The sequence below is a fragment of the Geotrypetes seraphini genome, chromosome 5 (genome assembly GCF_902459505.1).
Source record: "Geotrypetes seraphini chromosome 5, aGeoSer1.1, whole genome shotgun sequence".
NCBI classification, from domain to species: domain Eukaryota; kingdom Metazoa; phylum Chordata; class Amphibia; order Gymnophiona; family Dermophiidae; genus Geotrypetes; species Geotrypetes seraphini.
The window spans coordinates 255984648-256008687 of NC_047088.1; the positions used below are offsets into that span (position 1 = coordinate 255984648).

At 43.1% G+C, this 24040-nt stretch overlaps 1 protein-coding gene across 4 annotated transcripts in view; it reads left to right on the plus strand.

Annotated features, from left to right (window-relative positions):
• The window catches only part of CNTNAP5 (contactin associated protein family member 5), an 885931-nt gene that overhangs the window by 468293 nt on the left and 393598 nt on the right, over positions 1–24040 (plus strand). For all 4 annotated transcript variants that reach the window (XM_033947244.1, XM_033947242.1, XM_033947241.1 and 1 more), the window contains one exon: positions 9300–9447. In XM_033947244.1, coding sequence (XP_033803135.1) covers positions 9300–9447 — 148 coding nt within the window. The remainder of the gene's footprint in view (positions 1–9299; positions 9448–24040) is intronic.

A 24040-nucleotide genomic window follows, 5' to 3' on the forward strand; every position in this document is an offset into this window, starting at 1 on the left:
CACCGCTTGCACAATTACAGTTCCCGTTGCCTTTCTTACCCGCGTTGCTTGCTTGTCTTACTTTCTGTTGATGGGGGGGGGGGCGTTGCCATCGGGGGGGGGGGGCACCCGCGTTGCCGATCGATGCTGGAGGGGCCCATCGCCGTTTCGAAAAAACAATGTTGATGCCTTCCTTCATCGGGCCCCCCTGACCATTTCGGACCCTAGGCATGTGCCTACTTGGCCTATTGGTTAATTCTGCCCTGGTCCCAACAGGGAACCCTGTTTTTGTGTGTGGAAATGCCTTCCTCAGGGGACACTAGAGATGATATCGCTGAAGTCCCCTGAATGCGTGAGCAGTGAGTAGCAACATGCATAGCTTTACTGAAATTGAAAGTAAAACAGTCAAAAAATTAGCTACAGTGGCAAAATAGGGTTCAGAATTTAGGATGTTGGTTGGTTGGGCTAAGAACTTTTCAGCGCCCCCTCATACTATTTGGATTTCTGCCAGGTACTTCTAACCTATATTGGCCTGGTTGGAGCCAGGATACTAGGCTAGACGGTCCTAGAAAACAAGGCAGGCGATCTGCAAAATCCAAAATGGTCTGACCCATTAAGGCGATTCTTATGTTCTTATGCATCGTGCAATGGTGCGCCCGCATCTGGAGTACTGCGTCCACTATTGGTCGCTGTACCTCAAGAATGACATGGCGATGCTTGAGAAGGTCAAGAGAAGAGCTACGAAAATGATAAATGGTATGGAGGACTGTTCATACGCTGACAGGCTGGTCAAGCTGGGGCTCTTCTCCCTGGAAAAGAGGAGGCTTAGGGGAGACATGATAGAAACTTTCAAGATCATGAAGGGCGTGGAGAAGGTAGACAAGGATAGATTCTTCAAACTACGGGGAACCACAAGCACAAGAGGGCACTCGGAGAAACTGGAAGGGGACAAGTTTAGAACCAATGCCAGGAGGTTCTTCTTCACACAGAGGGTGGTGGACACATGGAACGCGCTCCCGGAGGAAGTGGTCGGGCAGAGTACGCTACGGGGATTCAAAGAGGGATTGGATGGATTCCTGAAGGATATGGGGGATTGAGGGATACAGATAGGGGTAGATAAGAGTATGGAAAGAGTATAGACAGGTCATGGACCTGATGGGCTGCCGCGGGTGCGGACTGCTGGGCACGATGGACCTCTGGTCTGGCCCAGCGGAGGCAAATTCTTATGTTCTTATGAGTCAATATAGAACAATGAAGCCATTGAGACATCACTGATGAGGTTGACTCTTAGGCATTGGTGGAATAAGGCATTATGACGTCTCAATCTCGGCTCTGGAATGTCGCTACGAGGGGGTGCCGAAAAGTGTTTAGCCCAACCAAGAAGAGTATGACATGGATATGGATCTGAAACAAGGTCAAAACACAGAATTTTGTTTCTGCAACTTTTCACTTAACAAAATACGATAACCCTCTTTTCAGTTATAGTGGCGAAATAACGCTCGGAATTTAGAAAGTTGGTTAGTTGGGCTGAGGACTTTTCAGCACCCCCTTGTAAATGACTTATCCAGGGTCACAAGGAGCTGCGGTGGGATTTGAACCCACTTTCCCTGGTTGTTAGTGTACTGCATTAACCATTAGGTTATTCCTCTACTCTTCAAAGGAGATACAGCCCATCGAATGATCCACCGTTAACGTGCTAATTAGATAGGCTGGGATGCCCATGGCGTCATTTTCTTCCATATGCCAGGCTGTTTCTGATTATTTATTTTTTTTCTTTTCTTTTAATTTAGAAACTTGTTTTAGTTCATGGATCCTGTTTTCTTTGCTGTTTCTCTTTGCCTTGGAATTGCACATTTGATTATTCAGAAAAATGAAAAGTATGACGTTGCATTAACATTTTAGCCTGCGGGAGATATTCAGAAGCACAAATGATGATCCAGATCAGCTGCCAATTGTATAACTTGTTCAAATGGTGTGCCTGCCAACAGATATATTTGAATGAACAAATCAATGTCCAGCCAAAACTCACTGGTATAAAGCCAGGAGGGACTGGATTATACTGGGGGTAGGGCCAAGAGGTGTCTGGATAGCAGCCACATTCAGCCTTTTGCTAGAGATAGTTATCCTTTAAGGGCATAACATGTAGCTTTTGCGAGAAGTCCAAACGAATGCTTATTTAAACCTATTTTATACACATATTGTACATGCTTATATGCTAGTGTTCTCTCTAAGCTGAGCCAGAACTTTCCAATTGTGTTTTGCTAGTTAGAGAATGACACAGGGACAAATTTTCGCTGTCCCCACAGGTGCTCATTTTCCCGTCCCAGCGAGTTCTTTTCCTGTCTCTGCCCCATTCCTGCAAGCTCCGTCCTCATCTGCACAAGTCTCAAACGCTTTAAAATCCTAAGTAGCAACATTCTAGAGCTCAGATTGTGATGTCATAATGCCTCGTTCCACCAATGCCTAAGCTCCGTCCTCATCTGCACAAGCCTCAAACACTTTAAAATCCTAAGTAGCAACATTCTAGAGCTGAGACTGTGATGTCATAATGCCTCATTCCACCAATGACTAAGCTCCGTCCTCATCTGCACAAGCCTCAAACACTTTACAATCCTAAGTAGCAACATTCTAGAGCTCAGATTGTGATGTCATAATGCCTCATTCCACCAATGCCTAATCTCCGTCCTCATCTGCACAAGCCTCAAATGCTCTAAAATCATAAGTAGCAACATTGTAGAGCTCAGATTGTGATGTCATAATGCCTCATTCCACCAATGCCTAAGCTCCGTCCTCATCTGCACAAGCCTCAAACACTTTCAAATCCTAAGTAGCAACATTCTAGAGCTGAGACTGTGATGTCATAATGCCTCATTCCACCAATGCCTAAGCTCCGTCCTCATCTGCACAAGCCTCAAACACTTTAGAATCCTAAGTAGCATCATTCTAGAGTTCAGATTGTGATGTCATAATGCCTCATTCCACCAACGCCTAAGCTCCGTCCTCATCTGCACAAGCCTCAAACACTTTCAAATCCTAAGTAGCAACATTCTAGAGCTGAGACTGTGATGTCATAATGCCTCATTCCACCAATGCCTAAGCTCCGTCCTCACCTGCACAAGCCTCAAACACTTTAAATTCACAAGTGCTCAAGGCTTGTGCGGTTAAGGCAGAACTTACAGGAATGGTGCAGGGCCAGGGACAGCGACATAGCTCACGGGGTGGGGATGGGGAAATTGAGTTCCTGAAGGTACGGGGGAGAAATTCATCCCCATGTCATTCTCTACTGCAAGTAGAGGGTGGTGTTCAATTTCTATTTATGTATTCAGCATTTATTATACCGCTTGAACTGACATTCAGGAACAAGCACTTTACAATCTAAAATAAAAATAAGACGAGGAACTCCATTAGCGAACAGGAGAGATTTTACACTCATCCAAGGACAAGACAAAGAAATTCACAGGGAGGGATGGGACCTGCCCCAATGGCAGTCAATGGCAAGCTCAAGAAGGTTAATCTTCGAAAGGGTCCAGAGTCGAGCGATTAAGATGGTTAAGGGGTTGGAGGAGTTGCCGTACAGTGAGAGATTGGAGAAACTGGGCCTCTTCTCCCTAGAAAAGAGGAGACTGAGAGTGGACATGATTGAAACATTCAAGTTACTGAAGGGAATAGACTTAGTAGATAAGGACAGGTTGTTTACCCTCTCCAAGGTAGAGAGAACGAGAGAACACTCTCTAAAGCTGAAAGGGGATAGATTCCGTACAAACGTAAGGAAGTTCTTCTTCACCCAGAGAGTGATAGAAAACTGGAACGCTCTTCCGGAGTCTGTCATAGGGGAAAACACCCTCCAGGGATTTAAGACAAAGTTAGACAAGATCCTGCTGAACAAGGACGTACGCTGATAAGGCTAGTCTCAGTTAGGGCGCTGGTCTTTGACCAAAGGGCCACCGCCTGAGAAGACTGCTGGGCATGATGGACCACTGGTCTGACCCAGCAGCAGCAATTCTTATGTTCTTATGGATATGCACACCCAAAGAGCTATGTTTTGGGTGGGTCTTAAAGTTTGGGATAAGTCTTTTAGTATGCTTAGCCCGGATTCTCTAAATGGCATCGTTGTCGGTGGCCACCGATTGCCTGTCAATCACATAATAGCACTGTTTAGAGAATCCAATAACCCACTTATCTACCTTAGTGTTGAGTGGTCACAAGTTAAGCACATCTCTTATCAAACGGACCTCAAAATCCCAAGGATATCACTCACACAGTCAACAGACTATAAAGAGGGTCAAAGACGAAAAAACTCCCTTTAAGAGGGCGAAAAGGTCTCTGACCCCGAACCCAGGCCAAATTTAGTCCTTAAAACTAAAGGAACTACTCAGCACTAGAGGGGATTAAGGTCTAAAATGTAAAGGGGTAAATCTATTTTCCACGGCGTAACGTAAACATCTGACGTTGAATACTAAAACTTAACGTCACATGTTCTAGCATGGTTTACATCTTACTTCAGTAATCGCACATCTACAGTAATTTTTAATGATTCTTCTTCTTCAACTTCACAAATATCACATGGGGTTCCACAAGGATCTATAATTTCACCTTTACTTTTTAATATATTTTTGGCACCTCTATTGACATTATGTCAATCTATAGGATTTCATGTTTTTGCCTATGCTGATGATATACAGTTATTGTACCCCCTAAACAATAACAACATAAATGAAATTTTGACAATTAATGAAAAACTCGAGCAAATTCATCATTGGCTGGACAAAAACAGATTGGCCCTCAATATCAAAAAAACAAATATCACGCTTTTTCCTTGGAAGGAAAGTTTTTCTTTAGTTGCTCCTATTTTGATTCAAAATATTCCTCTTCAATTAGTTAAAAATACTAAAATTCTAGGAGTAATTTTTGATAATAAACTTAATTATCATGATCACATTAGTAGTATTGTTAAAACTACCTTCTATAGGTTGCGGAAAATTCGATCTATTTCTAAATTCCTCTGTCCCAAAGCACTTAATATTCTTATTCACTCTCTGGTGATGTCTAAAATCGATTATTGCAATTCATTATTTACAGGAATTGCGTTACAAGAAATTAAACGATTACAAATTATTCAAAATGCTTCTATTAAATTAATAACAAAATCTAAAAAATTTGATCATGTGACACCACTCCTTAAAAAGGCTCATTGGCTTCCAGTCATTCATAGAATTACGCATAAATTATGTACAATTATTTTTAAAACATTAGAAAATAAGACTCCAGCATTTTTATTTAGGTTACTTATCCCATATTCAGTTAAAAGAACCTTAAGATCTAGTGAACGGAACCTTTTATCAATTCCTTCGTTAAAAATTATTAGTACAAGAAGACAATTTATCTTCTCATGTACAGCTCCCCAGATCTGGAATGCGCTTCCCATGTTTTTACGGGAGGAGAAGGTGTTTGGGAAATTTAAAAGCGAATTAAAAACCTTTTTGTTTAAAGATGCATTTGCAAATTAATTAAATTTTATTATAAAGTGTTATTTTAGTGAATTATTTTGCTTTCTTTTGTTTTTTTCAACTTCCTTTTGTATTTTCCCTGTATGTTCTTTCTTTACTATAAAAAATGTATTTCATCCCCTCTTACCTTTTGTTTACATTATAATTAATTAAATGTATGTAATGTTTTTGTTTCCTTATATGTATATTTTATTGTACATCGCTTAGAAATCCGATTAAGCGATTGAACAAGCCAATTAATAAACTTGAAACTTAAACTTGAAACTTGAAACATTAGCATTGATCCGTCCTTTCTAGGAGAATGATTCAAACGATGATTGTAATCCAGGCTTAACACCCAGGAAAAGAGCAAATATTTCTCAATAAGAGAATCCTTGTTTCGCTCAAACTGCTGCGTCAGGAGAAGCGCACCTCTTTACAGGCTACTGCACGGACCACTCAACCCTATGGTATAGACATCAGGTTAGAGAAGTGAGTTACTGGGTAGTATAGGTGTCGTGGCTCAAGTGATTCTGTTTACCGTTTGGAGAATCACTCCTGCAACAAAGGTAGATGCTGGAAATGTAGGCCAGGGGTTTCAAGATCTACTTTTCCAATGCCTATCTTTGACGTGAATCTTGCCTACACTGGCGTTAGGCGCTATAGAGCACCTTTTGGGGTGCAATTTTGATGACTTTTTTGCTGTTAGGCATCTTGAATTTTCTTTTAAGTCTGCTTTTAAATGGCATTTTGGACTTAGGTGCCTAAGTTAAGGTGCCATTTATAGAATTTATTTATTTAATTCGATTTCTATCCCGCCCTCCTAGTAGCTCAGAACGGGTTACAAGCAAACATTCACAGTGGAATACATTTGGACAATACAAAGACTATACAGCAACTTAAGTATAGGTTAAGAATGGAGAAGTGGATGCAGGAGGAAGGGGGGAAATTTAGGGAGTGATGGGGTTGATTGCAGTTGGGATTTTAGTTGAAGAGGAGGGTCTTTACAGCTTTCCGGAAGGTCATCAGTGAGTTCTGTAATCTGATTTGCGAGGGGGGGAGAGTTGGCTCCTGAGTTGGGGGATGAAGCAGCTGTAGGAGCGTTTGCGGGCAGTTTCTGACAGGAGAGATCTTCCTGGGGGGGATGCATAGGTGTTTCTCTGTTTCAGAGTGGAGGAGGCAGGTGGGGATGTATGGGCCATAGTGTTCCAAAGCGAGAGCACTACAAAGAAAAATGCTCGATGGCGTGTAGCCTTTAATTGAGCTAAGCAAGGGCAACATATGACCTTTCTATAGTGTTTTCAATCGCTAGGCACAGACAGGTTCCCTGGAGTCCTTCACAGCCTGCCTGTACCTTACTACTGAAAATGTGATAGTGAAACACTGGCAGGATTGTAGGTGGAAGAGTACTACTCAGCTTAGCGTGAACTGTGTTATATATTGTACCTCTACAAAATAGATTCGCAGACCCAAGCTCTATTGCTTGCAAATGCCAGCCCGTACATTTACACCTGTTCCAAAATGGATACAAAACCTTGCATCTACTCTAGGCTTGTAACTGCAGTGCTGAGGTCTTACGAAAAATAACCTCACAAGTGTTACTATTGACACTTTTATCTATGATAGGCTTCACTCCGCAAGACAAGGGGCGTAAGCAAAAGAAACGTCTACGTTGGCAGTGTCTAAAGTCCATTCCTGAAAAATACATCTAAAATATTTTCTTTATCGACAATCGTCTATGCATACGGCCAGCTGTTTGGTCGGCCAGACCGCTAAGTCATCTATCTTTATACCCTATTCTCGTCCACAAATTTGTCCAAGTCAAAAACGCACAGAACAAGACCTTTTAGATGTGGGAGGGGCCAGCAAAGTGATGGACACCTAAAAAAACCAAAACAAAAGGAATTGACCCCAAAATATCCACAAAGAAGAAAATCCAGAGGAAACCAAAAAAACTCTGTGGAGTGACGATGTTCCTAAATGGACTTTATTTGAAAGTATCAAAGTTCCAAAGGTACACTGAAATCATCCACATAAAATAATTCAATCCACATAAAAGTAAATCATCCACATAAGAGCCTTAAAGGACCTAGTCCACTAGGGATACAGGACCCAACACGGTCCGTGTTTCAACAAAAAGTCTTCTTCAGGGGTCCCTGGGGGTCCTATAAAGGTGAGTACGTGGAAAACAATTGTGTGGTGAACCGGAAGTGAGACACTGCTTGCATTTTCAATGGAAAGGACTGGACACCTAGACATGGCAACACAGTAGTGGGGCACCTAACAGGGCACTGCTGTGAACTTCACAAAAAGGGTGCCACATAAACATCTTACCAGAACTCTCTTATAGGTCATGGTGAGACCCCTCCAAACACCCCCCAAACCTACTAGACCCAGCTGTCTACAACCCCAATAGCCCCAGACTACTTAAGCCATGTTTGTGCTACTCTACTAGGCTTTCCTATGCCAGGTGCTGATGTTCTGGAGGCAGATATGTAAAGCTGTTATTACAATTTTTATGGCGGGGGGGGGGGGCAGTGATCACTGGGGGAGTGTGTGTGGGACAGTACTTTGTGTTTGCAGTGGTTATCTAGTCACTTTGGATACCTTCTTGGCACTTAGACCTGGTTTTCAATCGGCTGAGTTGCTATGTATAAGTTCCATCTAGGCAGCCTCGTTAAACTTTCGGTTATGCCTGCAGTACGACTAAGTCTAGGTCGGCCCACATCCCTCCCAAATCCCACCCTCACCACGCCTCCTAAAATGCCCCATTTAGCTCTGGGTGTACAGCAGCACTGTAAAGGCCTAAGTCATTTTTAGATACGTCTAAAACCCGGTTTTATTATCGGCACATGGACGACTTGTCTTACTGATCGTCCAAGTGCCGATTTAGGCCGGTTTTTAGACATATTTCTGTTTCAGTTATGAGCCCTTTCTAAGGCTCCCGGGGCAGGCCCTATTGGCCGAAATACATGTGTGTCGATCCATCGCACAAAATGACTATTGTTTTGAAATAAATCAGCACACCTGCTGCATCCTTCTAAATCTCCACTGTTGTCTGTTCATTCCTGACTGAGCTGTGATGGTCCTTCTCCTGGTTTATCTTGCCTTATAAAAGACGCATGCATGGCTCAGTCCTGCCCTGCTCCTATCTGTCTATGCTGCCGAGACACTTACTTGCAGCCTACATATACATATACTTTTTTTCATTCTGTATTTTTTCCGACAAAACAAAGCAGAAAATCACTGTGTATAGCTCTCGATGGAGACTGCCCCGACTTTTTTGGTTGGGCTAACTTTTCAGAGGCCCCTTGTATACAGTAGAATATCATAATTTTATGAAAAACCTTTTCTGTGTATTAAAAAAAAAAAAAACCTTTATTCACAGCACAATTTTAAGAAATGTGCCCTCTTAAAGGGGCTACACAAATCACAGTTCTAACTTGAACAAATATGATATATGGGGACCAAAACTATGCCAGGGTATACCTGGCGGGGCCTCCGCGTGTGCGGATCGCCAGACTTGATGGACCTAGGGTCTGTTCCGGAGATGGCGCTTCTTATGTTCTTATGTTCTTATATCCATATAAATTTTGGACCGTATAGTTAGAACATCTATTTAAATAGAGATCACGGCTAAATATTGATCATCTGCTTATCTTAATGGAACTATAGAACCGCATATTGCCTCTGTTGTGTCTTTCAGATGTTGTTTTGGGGGTTTTTTTCCCCCTAAGATTAGATTATAAAATACCTGCTTCTTTCCAACAAAGCTGATTGCAGCTGAATTTTTCAGTGATCTCATTTTCTCTGCTTCGCTTCCTCTTTTTATAGGCCTTCACGGGAAACTCCAATGCAGACAGCGTGGTGCAACACAAGTTCCAGCATTCTGTAAAAGCCCGTTTCCTGCGCTTTGTTCCTTTGGAGTGGAATCCCAGTGGCAGGATTGGGTTGCGAGCTGAAGCTTTTGGCTGCATTTACAGTAAGTGCATATTATATAGAGCTGATGTTGATGTGATAGATCAGGGCTGCTCAGTTCCGGTCCTCGAGCGCTACAGGCAGGCCAGGTTTTCAGGACATCCACAATGAGAGATTTGCATACCAAGAAGGCAGTGCAGGCAAATCTCTCTCATGCATATTCATTGTGGATATCCTGAAAACCTGGCCTGCCTGTAGCGCTCGAGGACCGAAATTGAGCAGCCCTGTGAAAGATGCTTTAAGGCGGGGTCATGGATAAACATGTGACATGGTTTTGATTGACGTGGCCGGTGCATTTGATTCTGTTGACTTAAACCTGTTGCTGAGAAAATGAGATATAGGAGGTACTATCCTGCAATGATTTAAATCACATTTGTTAAACCATACATTCTATAAATGGCGCCCTGATTGTAGGCAGCGGTAGGCATCCTACTGTTGTCTAACCAGCCAATTGTGACACACGTTTTAAAATAAAACACCCCGATGCAGGCAGTCTACATTATACGTATTTTCACGAGCCTAGGGAAGCGCTTAGGACTGCCTATGCTCATCCAAGGTTAGGCGTGGGTGTGGTTTCACCCAGAAGTGGCCTTAGTCAAGCTTAGGACCGCAATAGGCTCCTGAAATAGATGCAACCACTGAGCTGATCGTGGCAAGGGAATATCCCTGCTGCGATCAGTTTCGTGGCCAAGGCAGGGAATCTGTAACCCCTGTAAAGATGACCAGCAGGAGGGATGCCCATTCTCTCCTGCCAGAACCGCTAAAGTTCCCCCCCCTTCCTAAATGTTCATGGCAGGAGGAGTGCTAAATTCCTCCTACCGCCACCACCCCAATACATCCCCCAGCAGGTGGCAGGCCTAATCGCTCCTGCCACCACCTTCCTGAGACATCCCCCAGCAGGAGGGATGCCTATTCCCTCCTGCAGGAATAGCCGCCCGCGCCGGAAACCCACTTACCTCCCTGAAGATCATCGGCAGGAGGGATGCCCAAATCTTTCTTTCAGACTTCCTCTCCCCCCCCCCCCCCCGAAGTATTGGCCCCTCTGACTCCCCCTTCCCAAGCTCACCCAGATCCACCAGTACCTATTTTTCATTGGCCCGACAAAGGGATGCCCGGCAGGCCTGCCTCTACAGAATGGTGGGCTTTCTTCTTCCCGGTGCATCATGAGATACACCAGGGAGGGACGTGAGGCCCTGATTGCCAGTGGGCTTTGAACCTGAGCAATCAAGTTTGATTCCCAATGTAGCTCCTTGTGATTCTGCAAGAAACGCTTAACCATCCACTACCCCAGGTTCAAAACTTGGGATAGAGAAGGCACCTGCATCTATGAGTACGTGTAATTTGTTTTTGTCATACTTTATGACCCTTTTTTCCTTTGATGCCCTGAACGGTTTGGGCTAATATTAGTGCTACGTTGCCCCTTTCCTGGTTACTGGGGTGTGTGTGCTATTGTCAATGATGCTTTCTGCTCTCTGAAGCCTTGGTTTATGCAAAGTTAGTCCATTCCAGGCTTGAGAACAGCCTATACTGGGATCAATTTTGCCCTAAATAATCAGCTCCAGTCAGTTCAAAACTCTGCAGTCTAAATCCTATGCCATGCATGAAGGTCACAGCTCTGCTCTGTCAGCATCACTGGCTTCACATGCTCATCTTCAAATGTAGTTTATACTGTATCCTTCAATGCAAAAGGTGTAGTGAAGGATGCCTGGTTGGAGAAACAAGTCAGATGCTAAAGACTCCTGCCCAATGCAGATCGCTCACAGGAAATGGCTGCCTTGAGCTCCCAAAGTCTCTTGAGCCATTTCCTGTGAGCGATCTGCACGGGGCAGGAGTGTGTGAAGATCGCTCCTACCCCGAAAACCCGCTAGACCACCAGGTAAAGCTTAATGGGAGGAGCTTCCAGGGCTTAAAATAGCCTGAAAAATGAAAATGTATTTTTTGATTTAAAACCGCAAATAAACAAATCCGTAGATGCGGAATTTGCAAATACGGAGGGGGAAGTGTATATCCTTATTGAATATTGATTTCTGAGTGACTTTAGCGAGCTTATTCACAAAGGAAATGGCTTATCGCAAATGTTTTCTTGATTAACGAGCGGCATACGTGTACAAGTCAGGGCTTCTGCAGTAGAATTTGCATCTTTCTATAAATAGAAACTTTACTTTGTTTATTTTCATTTAAAAAGAACAAAATTGGCATATTTCAATATAATCATGCCAACACCTGCCTCTGCTGTGTCAAACTTCTTGAGTGATTTTTCTTTAAGAAGCTTTTCATCATTTTGGAGCAGGTGCATTTTCTGAATGAACATTATCTCCAAGAGCCCCAAAGAGCTTTCTTTGAATACTAATTTCTTCTTCTAAGGAGAACTAAAACCCTTGACATTTCAAGTTGCTGTATTAATTGCATGCCACTCTCACATATAAATGAGCCTCGGAAAACCTAGATAACTTCCCCTTTGACTTACATTTGAGAATAAGCGACACCGTATTTCTGGTCCTGCTACTGAGTCTCTTTCTTCACAGTACCTTAGCTTTACTGATAAATAGAATTCCTACTACTACTATTATTACCGTAATTATTTCTATAGCGCTACCAGCTGCTCCAGGCACGGTACATGAGCTTGTCGTGCCACTCTGGGGCTCTCGCGCATCTGAGAAGCTGAAAGTTATGCCGTTGGCAGTTTCACTCCCGGCAGGGCCTTCCAAGGCGGATAGGTTTCAGCAGCCGATGGTCAGTGTTGGAGGCGGAGGATCGCGTTTAATGCGACAATGGCGACAACCTCTAAGTTATACTGCTTGCCCCGGATCGGTAGCATGGAATGTTGCTACTCTTTGGGGGTTCCAGAATCTTCTGACTCTCTGGGTTTCTGGAATCTTGCTACTCTTTGAGATTCTGTATGGAATGTTGCTACTCTTTGAGGTTGTAGAATCTTCTTACTCTCTGGGATTCTGGAATCTTGCTGTTCTTTGAGATTTTGTATGGAATGTTGCTACACCTTGGGTTTTGGCCAGGTACTGGTGACCCGTATTGGCCACCGGGAGAACGAGCTACTGGGCTTGATGGACCATTGGTGTGACCCAGTAAGGCTATTTTGATGATCTTATACTGTGCAGAAGAAAAGCTCGGCAACCTACTTCTGTATTCGGCCACAAAAAACTTGATGATGTCCATTAAACACGCTTAAAAGAGCTTAAAATCTAATTATGACAGACATACAGGACAAAAAAAAGGGGAATCTATACACGATGGTCAGGTAAGGAATTACAAGGGGAATGATGAGAAGGTTAGTATAGAGGACTATAGAGGGATTGACAAACAGATATGGGTGCTTTACAAGTTGATTGATTTAGGACTTAAATGCTCCTGCCCTTTTAAGATTGAAATACAAAATTAGAGTAGTCTAGAAAAGGGGGCGATATTCAAAAGCATTTAAGCAGCCAGAAAGAACTCCTGGCTGGTTAAATCACTTGTTCAGGGCTGGCCGGTCATTTTAACTGGTACTTAACAGGTTATGCTACTTAAAATAACCAGTTAGCGCCTAAAACAAAACTGGCTATTTTGAGGGCGTTCCAGGGCACTTAACCAGCCAAGGTCACCGCATAAATAGGACCACATAAAAGTCAGTCCTATCTTTAGGCAGAGCTTCATAGCTGGTTAAATACTGAATGTTGCCCTTAACTGGCTCTAGTTTAGCAAGCTCTAGAAGCCCCGAAATCCAGACCATGGCCCAGCATTCAATTTCCGGGCATAACACCGCTGGCAGTCATCAAAACACTGAGCACTGCCAGATGACTATCAACCCCAGTGTCTTCAACACTGAAAAAAAAAAAAAAGTGACAACCTTGGGGACGAGTCTCTTTTCCCTATCCTTACTTTCTCTCATCTTTCACCCCTTCCAGTTGCCTGCAGTCCCCAAAATGTGACACCGAGGCCTTGATTTAGATTAGGGTCTCGCAAACTTTTTCCGACGTGGCACACTAAACTTGGGACCACGTCTACAGGGCCTCTGAGCATGCATGGACGTCGACCGGCGACGTCACACACCCACGGGTGCGTGATGTCATCGTGCATGCTCGGAGGCCCTGTGGATGCTGCCCTGAGATCGGGGGGACCTTCTGAAACCCAGACAAACTGCCAGCTTTTGGAAATCCCTCCGTTGTTGGGAGGGCAGAGAGGAGGCGAGACGCCGGTGTCGGTAGTGACCGACTCGACTCTTTCGCGATGCACCTGGAATCTCGCCGCATCACACAGTTTGCTATACAGTGCTCCCCCGGTCATTCGCGGTCCCCCATGTATTTTCCGACCGCGAATGACCGGGCAGGAGAGGGCAGCCGGAGCACCGGCGAGTGAAGGAAATCACTCACGGTATGCTCCGACTGCCTCTTCCTCTACTAAAGTCGGGCCTCACCAATCGGGAATGGAACTCCCACGAATATCGGGGAGTACTGTACACTGATTTAGAGAAACATAGGAGTAGCATTATCCTCAGATACTCAATGCCAGGACATGTCCAGGCGTTGCTATTGAACAAGCAGATTTGTGCATCCAGCACTCTCTAATGTGGTTAAGTGCAATATTCAGCACAGCACTTAACCACCTTAACGACAGTGCATAAATTCTATACTCTTCTCTTCTGTTTTCATATGCTTTGCTCGTAACTCTAGAGTGGATTACAACAACAAAGCCTCCACATAAGGAGGGATTATGCAACTTCCAGACAATTAATGTAAAATCAAACAAACTGAAACAACATTGATCTAAAAACAAACAGGTTTTTAAAGCCTTCCTAAATCGAGCCTATACAGTAACTCAGTGTATATTAACAGGAAGATTGTTCCAGACTTTTGCACACTGAAAAGCAAATGATTTTCCCTGAACTGATTTCTAGTGAATATTTTTCATAGTAGGAAAATCTAGATCTAATCCAGGAATATCTCGAGGAGAGCTGAGTTTTAGCAGAAAATAATATAAGTGGTGAAACATTTTCCGGATTCAAGCCACATAGGCCCCCTTTTATCGAGCTGCGGTAGAGCGTTTTTGCGTGGACTGCTGAAGTCAGTGCTCCAATACTCATTCAATCCCTATGAGCGTCTGAGCATTTCCCTCGCCAGCCTGCGCTAAAGCACTCTACCGCACTTTTATCGAAGGGGGAGGGGAGGCATAGATTTTTGCATACCATGCAAGCTATCTTTTAAATTTAGTCTGAAAATCTATTCTAAGCCAGTGTAATTTGTGTAAAAATGAAGATGCTAATCATCCCTCTCCCTTTTATAAAAGCTTCTCATGAAAGTCTTTAGAGAAAATTAAAAGTCAATATTCTGTTGTGGATTAAGAACTGGTTATAAGACAGAAAACACAGGATAGGTTTAAATGGTCATTTTTCTAAATGGAGGCGGGTAAATAGGGGAATTCCGTTTGCTTCTGTACTGGGACTGCTGCTTTTACCTTATTTATAAATAATCTGGATATTGGAATGAAAAGCGAGGCGCTGTAATTAAATTTGCAAACGACGCAAAACTATTCAAAGTTGTCAAAACACATGTGGACTGTGGAAAAAAATGCAGGAAGACCTTAAAGCAGTGTTTCGCAAACTGTGCACCCCGGCACACTAGTGTGCCTTTTGAGATTTTAAGTGTGCCTCCACTCACAGGGCAGGAGGAGAGGCTTTGACCCCTGTATCAGCTGACTTTTACTGTCGCGTTGCGCGTAACTGCCGGGACTCCTGCCTTCCTCGTTTCCATGCCCCCAGACCAGCAGCGGCAGCTCTGTGTGCTGTGTCACCATGAAATTTCCCACCCCTGATTTTCAACGGATGCCCTCTTGTTGCCGTGGGTCCTTTAAGGAAAAAGAGATCCTCTTCCACCTCAATATGGCCTGTGACATATTTGAACGTCTCGATCATGTCTCCCCTCTCTCTCTCTCTGCGTTCCTCGAGTAAGTTACTCATTCGAGGAACGCAGAGAAAGGGGAGACATGATCGAGACATTCAAATATGTCACGGGCCGTATCGAGGTGGAAGAGGATCTCATTTTCCTTAAAGGACCCACGGCAACAAGAGGGCATCCGTAGAAAATCAGGGGTGGGAAATTTCATGGCGACACCAGAAAATATTTCTTCACCGAAAGGGTGGTTGACCGCTGGAATAATCTTCCACAACAGGTAATTGAGGCCAGCAGCGTGCCAGATTTTAAGAAAAAAAGGGATTGGCATGTGGGATCTCTTCATGGAGGTAGTTAGGGGGTGGGCCATTAGGGTGGGCAGACTAGATGGGCTGTGGCCCTTTTCTGCCGTCATGTTCTATGTTCTAGTTTAGCCCGGTTTCATCAGGCCGGCCCACATCGCATCATTGAAGCAGGCCGGCCTAGCAAAGGCCCCAAGGCTGGCTGATGAAACCGGCTAAACTACTGCTAGCGGCATCTGTGTGCCAAAGTTAAAAGCAAACAGTGAGCTGCCACTAGCAGTGACAGGAGAGGTATTGCTGGACAGTAGTGCTGCCCGATTCACAATTCGAATTGATTCACCGATTCATTTTGGGTGAATCGGTTCGAATCAATTCAAAAGACAAAAAAATCGGCCTCCCGATTCGGCGTCTGACCCTCCCCCCTCACCCCCTAAAGCAGGATCGGCAGCGCTGCCTCTTGCTGGCCGGCCGCTGCTGCTCCTGCTTTAGAGGACGAGTGGGGAGTGTCAATGCTTCTGTCCGGCTTCCCCCCTGGCCTCCCGCCATCGATTTACCTCATTTAATCAGCCTGCATAAGATCGCTAGTGTTAGCGATCTTCGCAAGCTGCTGTCGGGTCTTCCGAGCTGTTTTCTTTCTGCCGCGGTCCCGCCCCTCCTCTGATGTACATCGGTGACCAAAAAAAAGGCTGCTAGGAATTATTAGGAAAGGGTTGGTAAATAAAACCAAGAATATATTATAAGGCCTCTGTATTGTTCCATGATGCAACCTGAACTTGACTATTGCTTTCAGCTCTGGTCACCATATCTCTAAAAAGTTATGACAGAATTAGAAAAAGTTTAAAGAAGTGACCAAAATGATAAAGGAAATGGAACTCCTCTCATATGAGGAAAGGCTAAATCGGCTAGAACTCTTCAGCTTGGAAAAGAGATGGCTGAAGGGAGATATGACTGAAGTCTATAAAATCTTGAGTGGTATAGAATGGGTGAAAATGAATTGATTTTTCACTCTCAAAAAATGTAAAGACCAGGGGACACTCAACAAGATTATATGGAAATACTTTTAAGAAAAAAATAAGAGGAAATGTTTTTTTTTTTACTCAAAGCTCTGGAAATTGTTGTTAGAGAATGTTGTTAACAGTAGTTAGCATAGCTGGGTTTAAAAAAGGTTTGGACAAGTTAGAGTAATACTTTTAAAAACAATAATAAGAATTGGGGTTTCTCACTCAGAGAATAGTTAAGCTCTGGAATGTGTTACCAGAGGATATAGTAAGATTGGTTAATGTAACTGTTTTTAAAAAAAATTTTGGACAAGTTCCTGGAGGAAAAGTCAATAGTCTGATGTTTAGACAGACATGGGGGAAACCACTGCTTGCCCTGGATCGATGGCACGGAATGTTCTACTATTCTGGGTTTCTGCCAGGTACATGTGACCTCGATTGGCCACTGTTGGAAGCAGAATACTATGCTAGATGGATCATCGGTCTGAACCAGAATGGATATTCATAAACTATGTTCTAAATTGTCAAGTTTCATTATTCTAATTATATGTAGTCTGCCACAGTTTCATAGTGAAAAGATGTATTCAGTCAAGCCAGGGTTCACTGTTTATATTTCAAAGTAATTTATCCATGACTATAGGATGATCAAGTCATTGTGACATCACTGATGAGGTTGGCTCTTATTGGTGGAATGAGGCATTATGATGTCACAATACCAGTTACTATTAACTGGGATTAATAGTACAATAATGGACCCAATATTCAAGTGATTTAGCCAGCCAATGACTAGTTAAATCCGTTGGTCAGGGACAGCCGCTAGTATTCAGCAGTACTTAACTAGCTAAGTGCCAGTGAATGTCACAATTTGTGCCTAAATCAAAGCCGGCATTCCAGAGGTGGCATAGGTGGCAGAACGGGGAGATCACAGAGGCCATGGCCTCCCCAAAGATTGGCGGTCTCCGTTTGGTGCCTGCCCTCCACCCATTTCCCGGCGTTGCACTTTAAACCTTAGGGCAGCTACCGCGCAGTGTCAAACGAGCAGGCCTGCCCCGGAACCCTTCATTCTACTGCCGGAGACAAGCCTTCTCGCTGATGCCGCACGGCGGCTGCCTTTCAAAATACAGTGGGTAGGGGAGTCGGGAGCTGGAGAGAGACCACATTGTAGGATTCCGCCGGGGGTAGGGCAGATAGAGTCAGCAATTGGCCACTTAAGTGCTGATAGTCTTCCCAAAGCCATTGCTGGGATCCCCATCACTCCTGCCTGCCATTTAAAAAAAAAAACAACCTCTATATCTTACTTCAAAATAGAATTCCTATTAAAAGTATAGGGAAAGATTACCTATGGAAAACCTAACTCCAAAAGAAGAAAGCATGTCAAATGAAGTTAATAAACCCATAACCTGCACAAAGGGATAATCCATTGATATCACAGAAACAAATTGGATAAGGTATTCTTTACAGTGAAAATCGCTGCAGACAGATTCTTTACTCCAAGGGCACAGGGCTAGAAAGAAGAAAAAAAAAAAGATAGCAATTCCTCCCTGGAAAAAATATCAAATCACTGTTCACAGAAGTGTTACTGATAGGCAAATACCTCAAAGGATTGAGCTTGCCAAAAATAATAAGAGAAAATCAAAACCTCGAACTGAAGCATGTTGAATCAGCAGAAGACCTTACATTCATATGCTTCAATAAGAAATTGAAAGTGACAGTCGAAACATAATGGGTATGGAGATATGAAGAAAACAGAGTAGAGCGACGTAAACATGGAAATGTATATAGACAGAATCCAAGGAATGTGGTGGTGGTGGTGGGGAAATAGTGCAGTTCCAATACTTCCAAACAATGTGGAAACAGTAAAATTTGGAGAAAATTAGAAAGATATTACAGCGTCCCGAAGAAAACGAGAAAGGCAAACATCAAAACTTGAGTGCCCTGAAATAAGAAGAGTTGGAAACCAGGTGAAGAAGAGACCTGAACTGAAAGAACTTGGCCCCGATGATGTGGCTCAAATATTTAGCATCTCTATACTATGACTTCGCCAACTGAAAAAAAAAAAAATTAGGAACAATATCCAAGTAACGTTACTATTACTATTGCCCGATAACTTGCTTTCTGGAAAAAACTGAAAATCAACCTCTTTGTCACTTGAACTTCCCCCTTTTTCTCCTCCCCTTTCTCTCCCCTTCCCTCTCCATTCCTCCCCCTTCTCTTTGTAAGTCGCCTTGAGCCTGCCTAGATATGTGCGACGCAGAAATAGAAGATTAGATTAGATTATCTACAGTTTACAAGTTGGCTATTGCAATGGCATCTGCCTTCATATTGGCTTCTATGACCTCAAACGACATCATGGTGGTATAACAAAAAGACAATGAGAGAATAACGGGAAAGGCGGGAGAGGGGAGATAGGATAGAGACATTTAAATACCTACGTGACGTAAATGCGCATGAGTCGAGTCTCTTTCATTTTAAAGGAAACTCTGCAATGAGAGGACAGAGGTTGAAGTTAAGAGGTGAGAGGCTCCGGAGGAATCTAAGGAAATGCTTTATTACCGAAAGGGTGGTAGATGCGTGGAACAGTCTCCAGGAAGAGGTGGTGGAGACAGAGACGGTGTCTGAATTCAAGAAGACATGGGATAGGCATGTGGGATCTCTTAGAGCAGGGGTGTCAAACTCAATCACATAAGGAGCCGAAATCTAAAACAGAGGCTAAGTCGTAGGGGGTCCTTTTATTATTAAATGCACACTAAATATGCACCTTAATAAAAGGACTCTTTAGTCTTAGTATGGGACTGCGGCAGAGGGAATGGGCTGCTAAGGCTACGGCAGCCTGCTAGGATCGCTACGGCCAACCGGCGATCCTCTGCAGGGCTGCTTTAATGTGAGACCGGGAAGCCGGGATGGAGGGAGGGAAGGAACGGCGGGTCAAATTTAATTACCCTGCAGACCAGATTTTTTTCTAGGATAAGCAACATAAAATCTGTTTTATTCTTTGGGGATCTTATCTGGTACTTGTGACCTGGATTGGACACTTTGGAAACAAGAGTCTGGCCTGATATACCTTTGGTCTGACCCAGGATGGCAGTTCTTATGTTTTACATGAACAGAGCATGAGTGCTGGCGTAACAGTTGAAGAATGCCGCTGATTTCCTTAGTGCTCTGCTAGCATGGTGCTTGGGCCTCAGTCAGCAAACCACTTCAGCTGGCCTGGGCATCCTTGCCATCCAACCATAATTTTTGAGTCATCTTATAATATTTCACAGCTCCCCTGTGAGTTCACTATAGCACACCAGGACACCAAGATATAGCGGAATTAGAAAAGGTTCAAAGAAGAGCAACCAACATAAGAATAGACCAATGGTGCCTCTAGCCCACTAGCCCATCCTCACAGTGACCAATCCAGGTCATTAGTACCTAGCAAAAACCCAAAGAGTAGTAACGTTCCATACAGAATCTCAAAGAATAGCAAGATTCCGGAATCCCAGACAGTAACAAGATTCTAGAATCCCAAAGAGTAGCAGCAATCCATACAAAATCTCAAAGAATAGCAAGATTCCGGAATCCCAGACAGTAACAAGATTCTAGAATCCCAAAGAGTAGCAACAATCCATGCTACCGATCCAGGGCAAGCAATGGCTTCTCCTGTGTCTTTCTCAATAACAGACTATGGACTTTTCCTCCAGGAATTTGTCCAAACCTTTCTTAAAACCAGCTACGCTATCCGCTCTTACCACAACCTTTGGCAATTTGTTCCACAGCTGAATGAAAAAAAAAATCCTCCTATTAGTTTTAAAATTATTTCCCTGCAACTTCATCGAGTATCCCTTAGATTTTTGTATTTTCTGATTAAGTCTAAAAATCCTGAGTGGAGTAGAACAGGTACAAGTGGATCGAGATTTCACTCCGTCAAAAAATACAAAGACTAGGGGACACTCGATGAAGTTACAGGGAAATACTTTTAAAACCAATAGGAGGAAATTTTTCTTCACTCAGTTAAGTTCTTGAACGCGTTGCCAGAGGATGTGGTAAGAGCGGATAGCATAGCTGGTTTTAAGAAAGGTTTGGACAATGTCCTGAAAGAAAAGTCTTATTCTGTTAGTCTGTTATTCAGAAAGACACAGGGGAAGCCACTGCTTGCCCTGGATCGGTAGCATGGAATGTTGCTGCTCTTTGGGTTTCTACAATCTTGTCACACTCTGGGATTCCGGAATCTTGCTATTCTTTGAGATTCTGTATGGAATGTTGCTACTCTTTGGGGTTCTAGAATCTTTTTACTCTATGGGATTCCGGAATCTTGCTATTCTTTGAGATTCTGTATGGAATGTTGCTACTCTTTGGGGTTCTAGAATCTTGTTACTCTTTGGGATTCCGGAATCTTGCTATTCTTTGAGATTCTGTATGGAATGTTGCTACTCTTTGGGGTTCTAGAATCTTTTTACTCTATGGGATTCCGGAATCTTGCTATTCTTTGAGATTCTGTATGGAATGTTGCTACTCTTTGGGGTTCTAGAATCTTGTTACTCTCTGGGATTCCGGAATCTTGCTATTTTTTGAGATTCTGTATGGAATGTTGCTACTCTTTAGGATTCTAGAATCTTGTTACTCTCTGGGATTCCGGAATCTTGCTATTCTTTGAGATTTTGTATGGATTGCTGCTACTCTTTGGGATTCTAGAATCTCGATCCACTTGTACCTGTTCTACTCCACTCAGGATTTTGTAGACTTAATCAGAAAATACAAAAATCTAAGGGATACTCGATGAAGTTGCAGGGAAATAATTTTAAAACTAATAGGAGGATTTTTTTTTTTCATTCAGCTGTGGAACGCATTGCCAAAGGTTGTGGTAAGAGCGGATAGCGTAGCTGGTTTTAAGAAAGGTTTGGACAAATTCTTGGAGGAAAAGTCCATAGTCTGTTATTGAGAAAGACACAGGAGAAGCCACTGCTTGCCCTGGATCGGTAGCATGGATTGTTGCTACTCTTTGGGATTCTAGAATCTTGTTACTCCCTGGGATTCCGGAATCTTGCTATTCTTTGAGATTCTGTATGGAATGTTGCTACTCCTTGGGTCTTGGCCAGGTACTAGGGAGCTGGATTGGCCACTGTGAAGATGAGCTACTGGGCTTGATAGACCATTGGTCTGACCCAGTAAGGCTATTCTTATGTTCTTATGCAAGCACTCAGGCCTCTTGAGAACAGAAAAAGGATATTTGGGGGGTAAGTTAAAATCAACAAAATCTATATATATAAAATCGGATGTATGTATGTATGTGCCGCGATCACGCAAAAACGGCTTGCCCGATTTGAACGAAACTTGGTATGCAGAACCCTCACTACCCGGGATGATATGTTCTGGGGGTCTCGCGGCCCACCTGCACACATGGGCGGAGCTACAAACAGAACATCAGATTTCACCCATTCATGTCAATGGGAAAAATGTAAAAAGCTGCCATTCTCACAGTAATTCAAAAACGGCTTGACCGATTTGAACGAAACTTGGTATGCAGATCCCTCACTACCTGGGGTGATATGTTCTTGGGGTCTCGTGGCCCACCTGCACACGTGGGCGGAGCTACAAACAGAAAATCAGATTTCACCCATTCAAGTCAATGGAAAAAATGTAAAAAGCTGTGGGACCGATTTGAACGAAAATTGGTATGCAGATCCCTCACTACCGGGGGTGATATGTTCTTGGGGTCTCGCGGCCCACCTGCACACGTGGGCGGAGCTACAAAAAGAAAATCAGATTTCACCCATTCAAGTCAATGGAAAAAATGTAAAAAGCTGTGGGACCAATTTGAACGAAACTTGGTATGCAGATCCCTCACTACCTGGGGTGATATGTTCTGGGGGTCTCGCGGCCCACCTGCACACGTGGGATGGGTGGGTTCACCCAATAATGTATATGTTCTTGCTCCTGGAGGTGAAACTAAAAATGTTGTTTATAATCAAGTTTTGTGTTAGTTGTATTGTATTCATTTTGTCAAATATTTCACATTATAATTTGAATATTGTACTTTTTATAAAGTAAAAAAATATTTTCATTTACCACTATAAAGTATCTTTATTTGAATCCATTTACAGTGTTATTGCTATAATTAAATACCCGTGCAACGCCGGGCCATCAGCTAGTATATATATATATATATACTGAATCTATATTCCTGCAGTAGTTGGATATGATTTCGATATACTGTTAAGAGAACATATGTGTCTTCTATTTTAGGCTTCTCTGTACTTCAAATCTTGGCAGTGTGCAGAAATCTATCCTTTTCCTTCCATATCTAGGTCTCATTAATTTTCTGCTTGTGTAAGCTCACATACTCTAAATAACTCTGAGAGAAACTTAGGAATTGAATCTAACTTAAGAAAACCTTGTCTGCATAAACTTCTTTTCTATTGTTCAAAAAGTTTTATTGAGTTTTATAGTTATAGAATACAAAGCCAACAATATGGGTGTTCCAACAAATAAACTGCTTTTCTTATCTCTGGTGCAATGGAACTTGTATTTTATAACATGTGGAGACAGAAAAAAAAAAAGGAAGAATAATCCAGAACAGCAAACGTCTAAATGAGGTAGTGTATATATAATAATAACTTTATTTTTTGTATAATAATAACAACTTTATTTTTGTATACCGCCATACCCAAGGAGCTCTAGGCGGTTTACATTTGATTAACAAAAAAAATTACAAATGGTTTAAAAACAATTGAACACTATTAGAAGCAAGCAATAAATTACAAGTGGTTCGAAACAATTGAACAATATTAGGAGCAAGGAAGTAGTTGAAGTTAGAGAGAGAGGGGGGAGTGTAGGTCAGGGGGGGGTTGGAGGTGGGTAGGTTGGGAAAAGAGAGGTGGAAGGGGGCAGGAGGAGATTGTTGTTCATTGGAGAGGGGTGTTAGGTGTCTTGTCCATGGAATAGGTGAGTTTTGAGAGATTTTCTAAACTCGGGGTAGGTGGGGGCCTCAAGGACAATTTGGGCTAGCCATGGGTTCAGTTTGGCAGCCTGGAAGGTGAAAGTTTTATCAAGGAATCTTTTGGAGTGACATAGTTTTAGGGAGGGGAAGGCGAAGAGCTGAATTCTGCGGGAGTGCTTGTTTATGCGATTCAGGTAGAAGTGAGGGTTTAAGTAGCTTGGGGATAGGCCAAATACTGTTTTATAACAGAAGCAGGTGAATTTGAATAGGACTCTGGATTCAAAGGGTAGCCAGTGAAGTTTGTGGTAGAAAGGGGTGACATGTTCCCATTTTTTCAGGCCGAATATGAGGCGGACCGCAGTGTTCTGGATCATTTTAAGTCTTCTAGTGGTTTTCTTCGTGGAGCTCAAGTAAATAATATTGCAGTAGTCTAGTATGCTAAGGATGGAGGATTGTACTAGCAGGCGGAATGAGGTCTCGTCAAAGTATTTTTTAA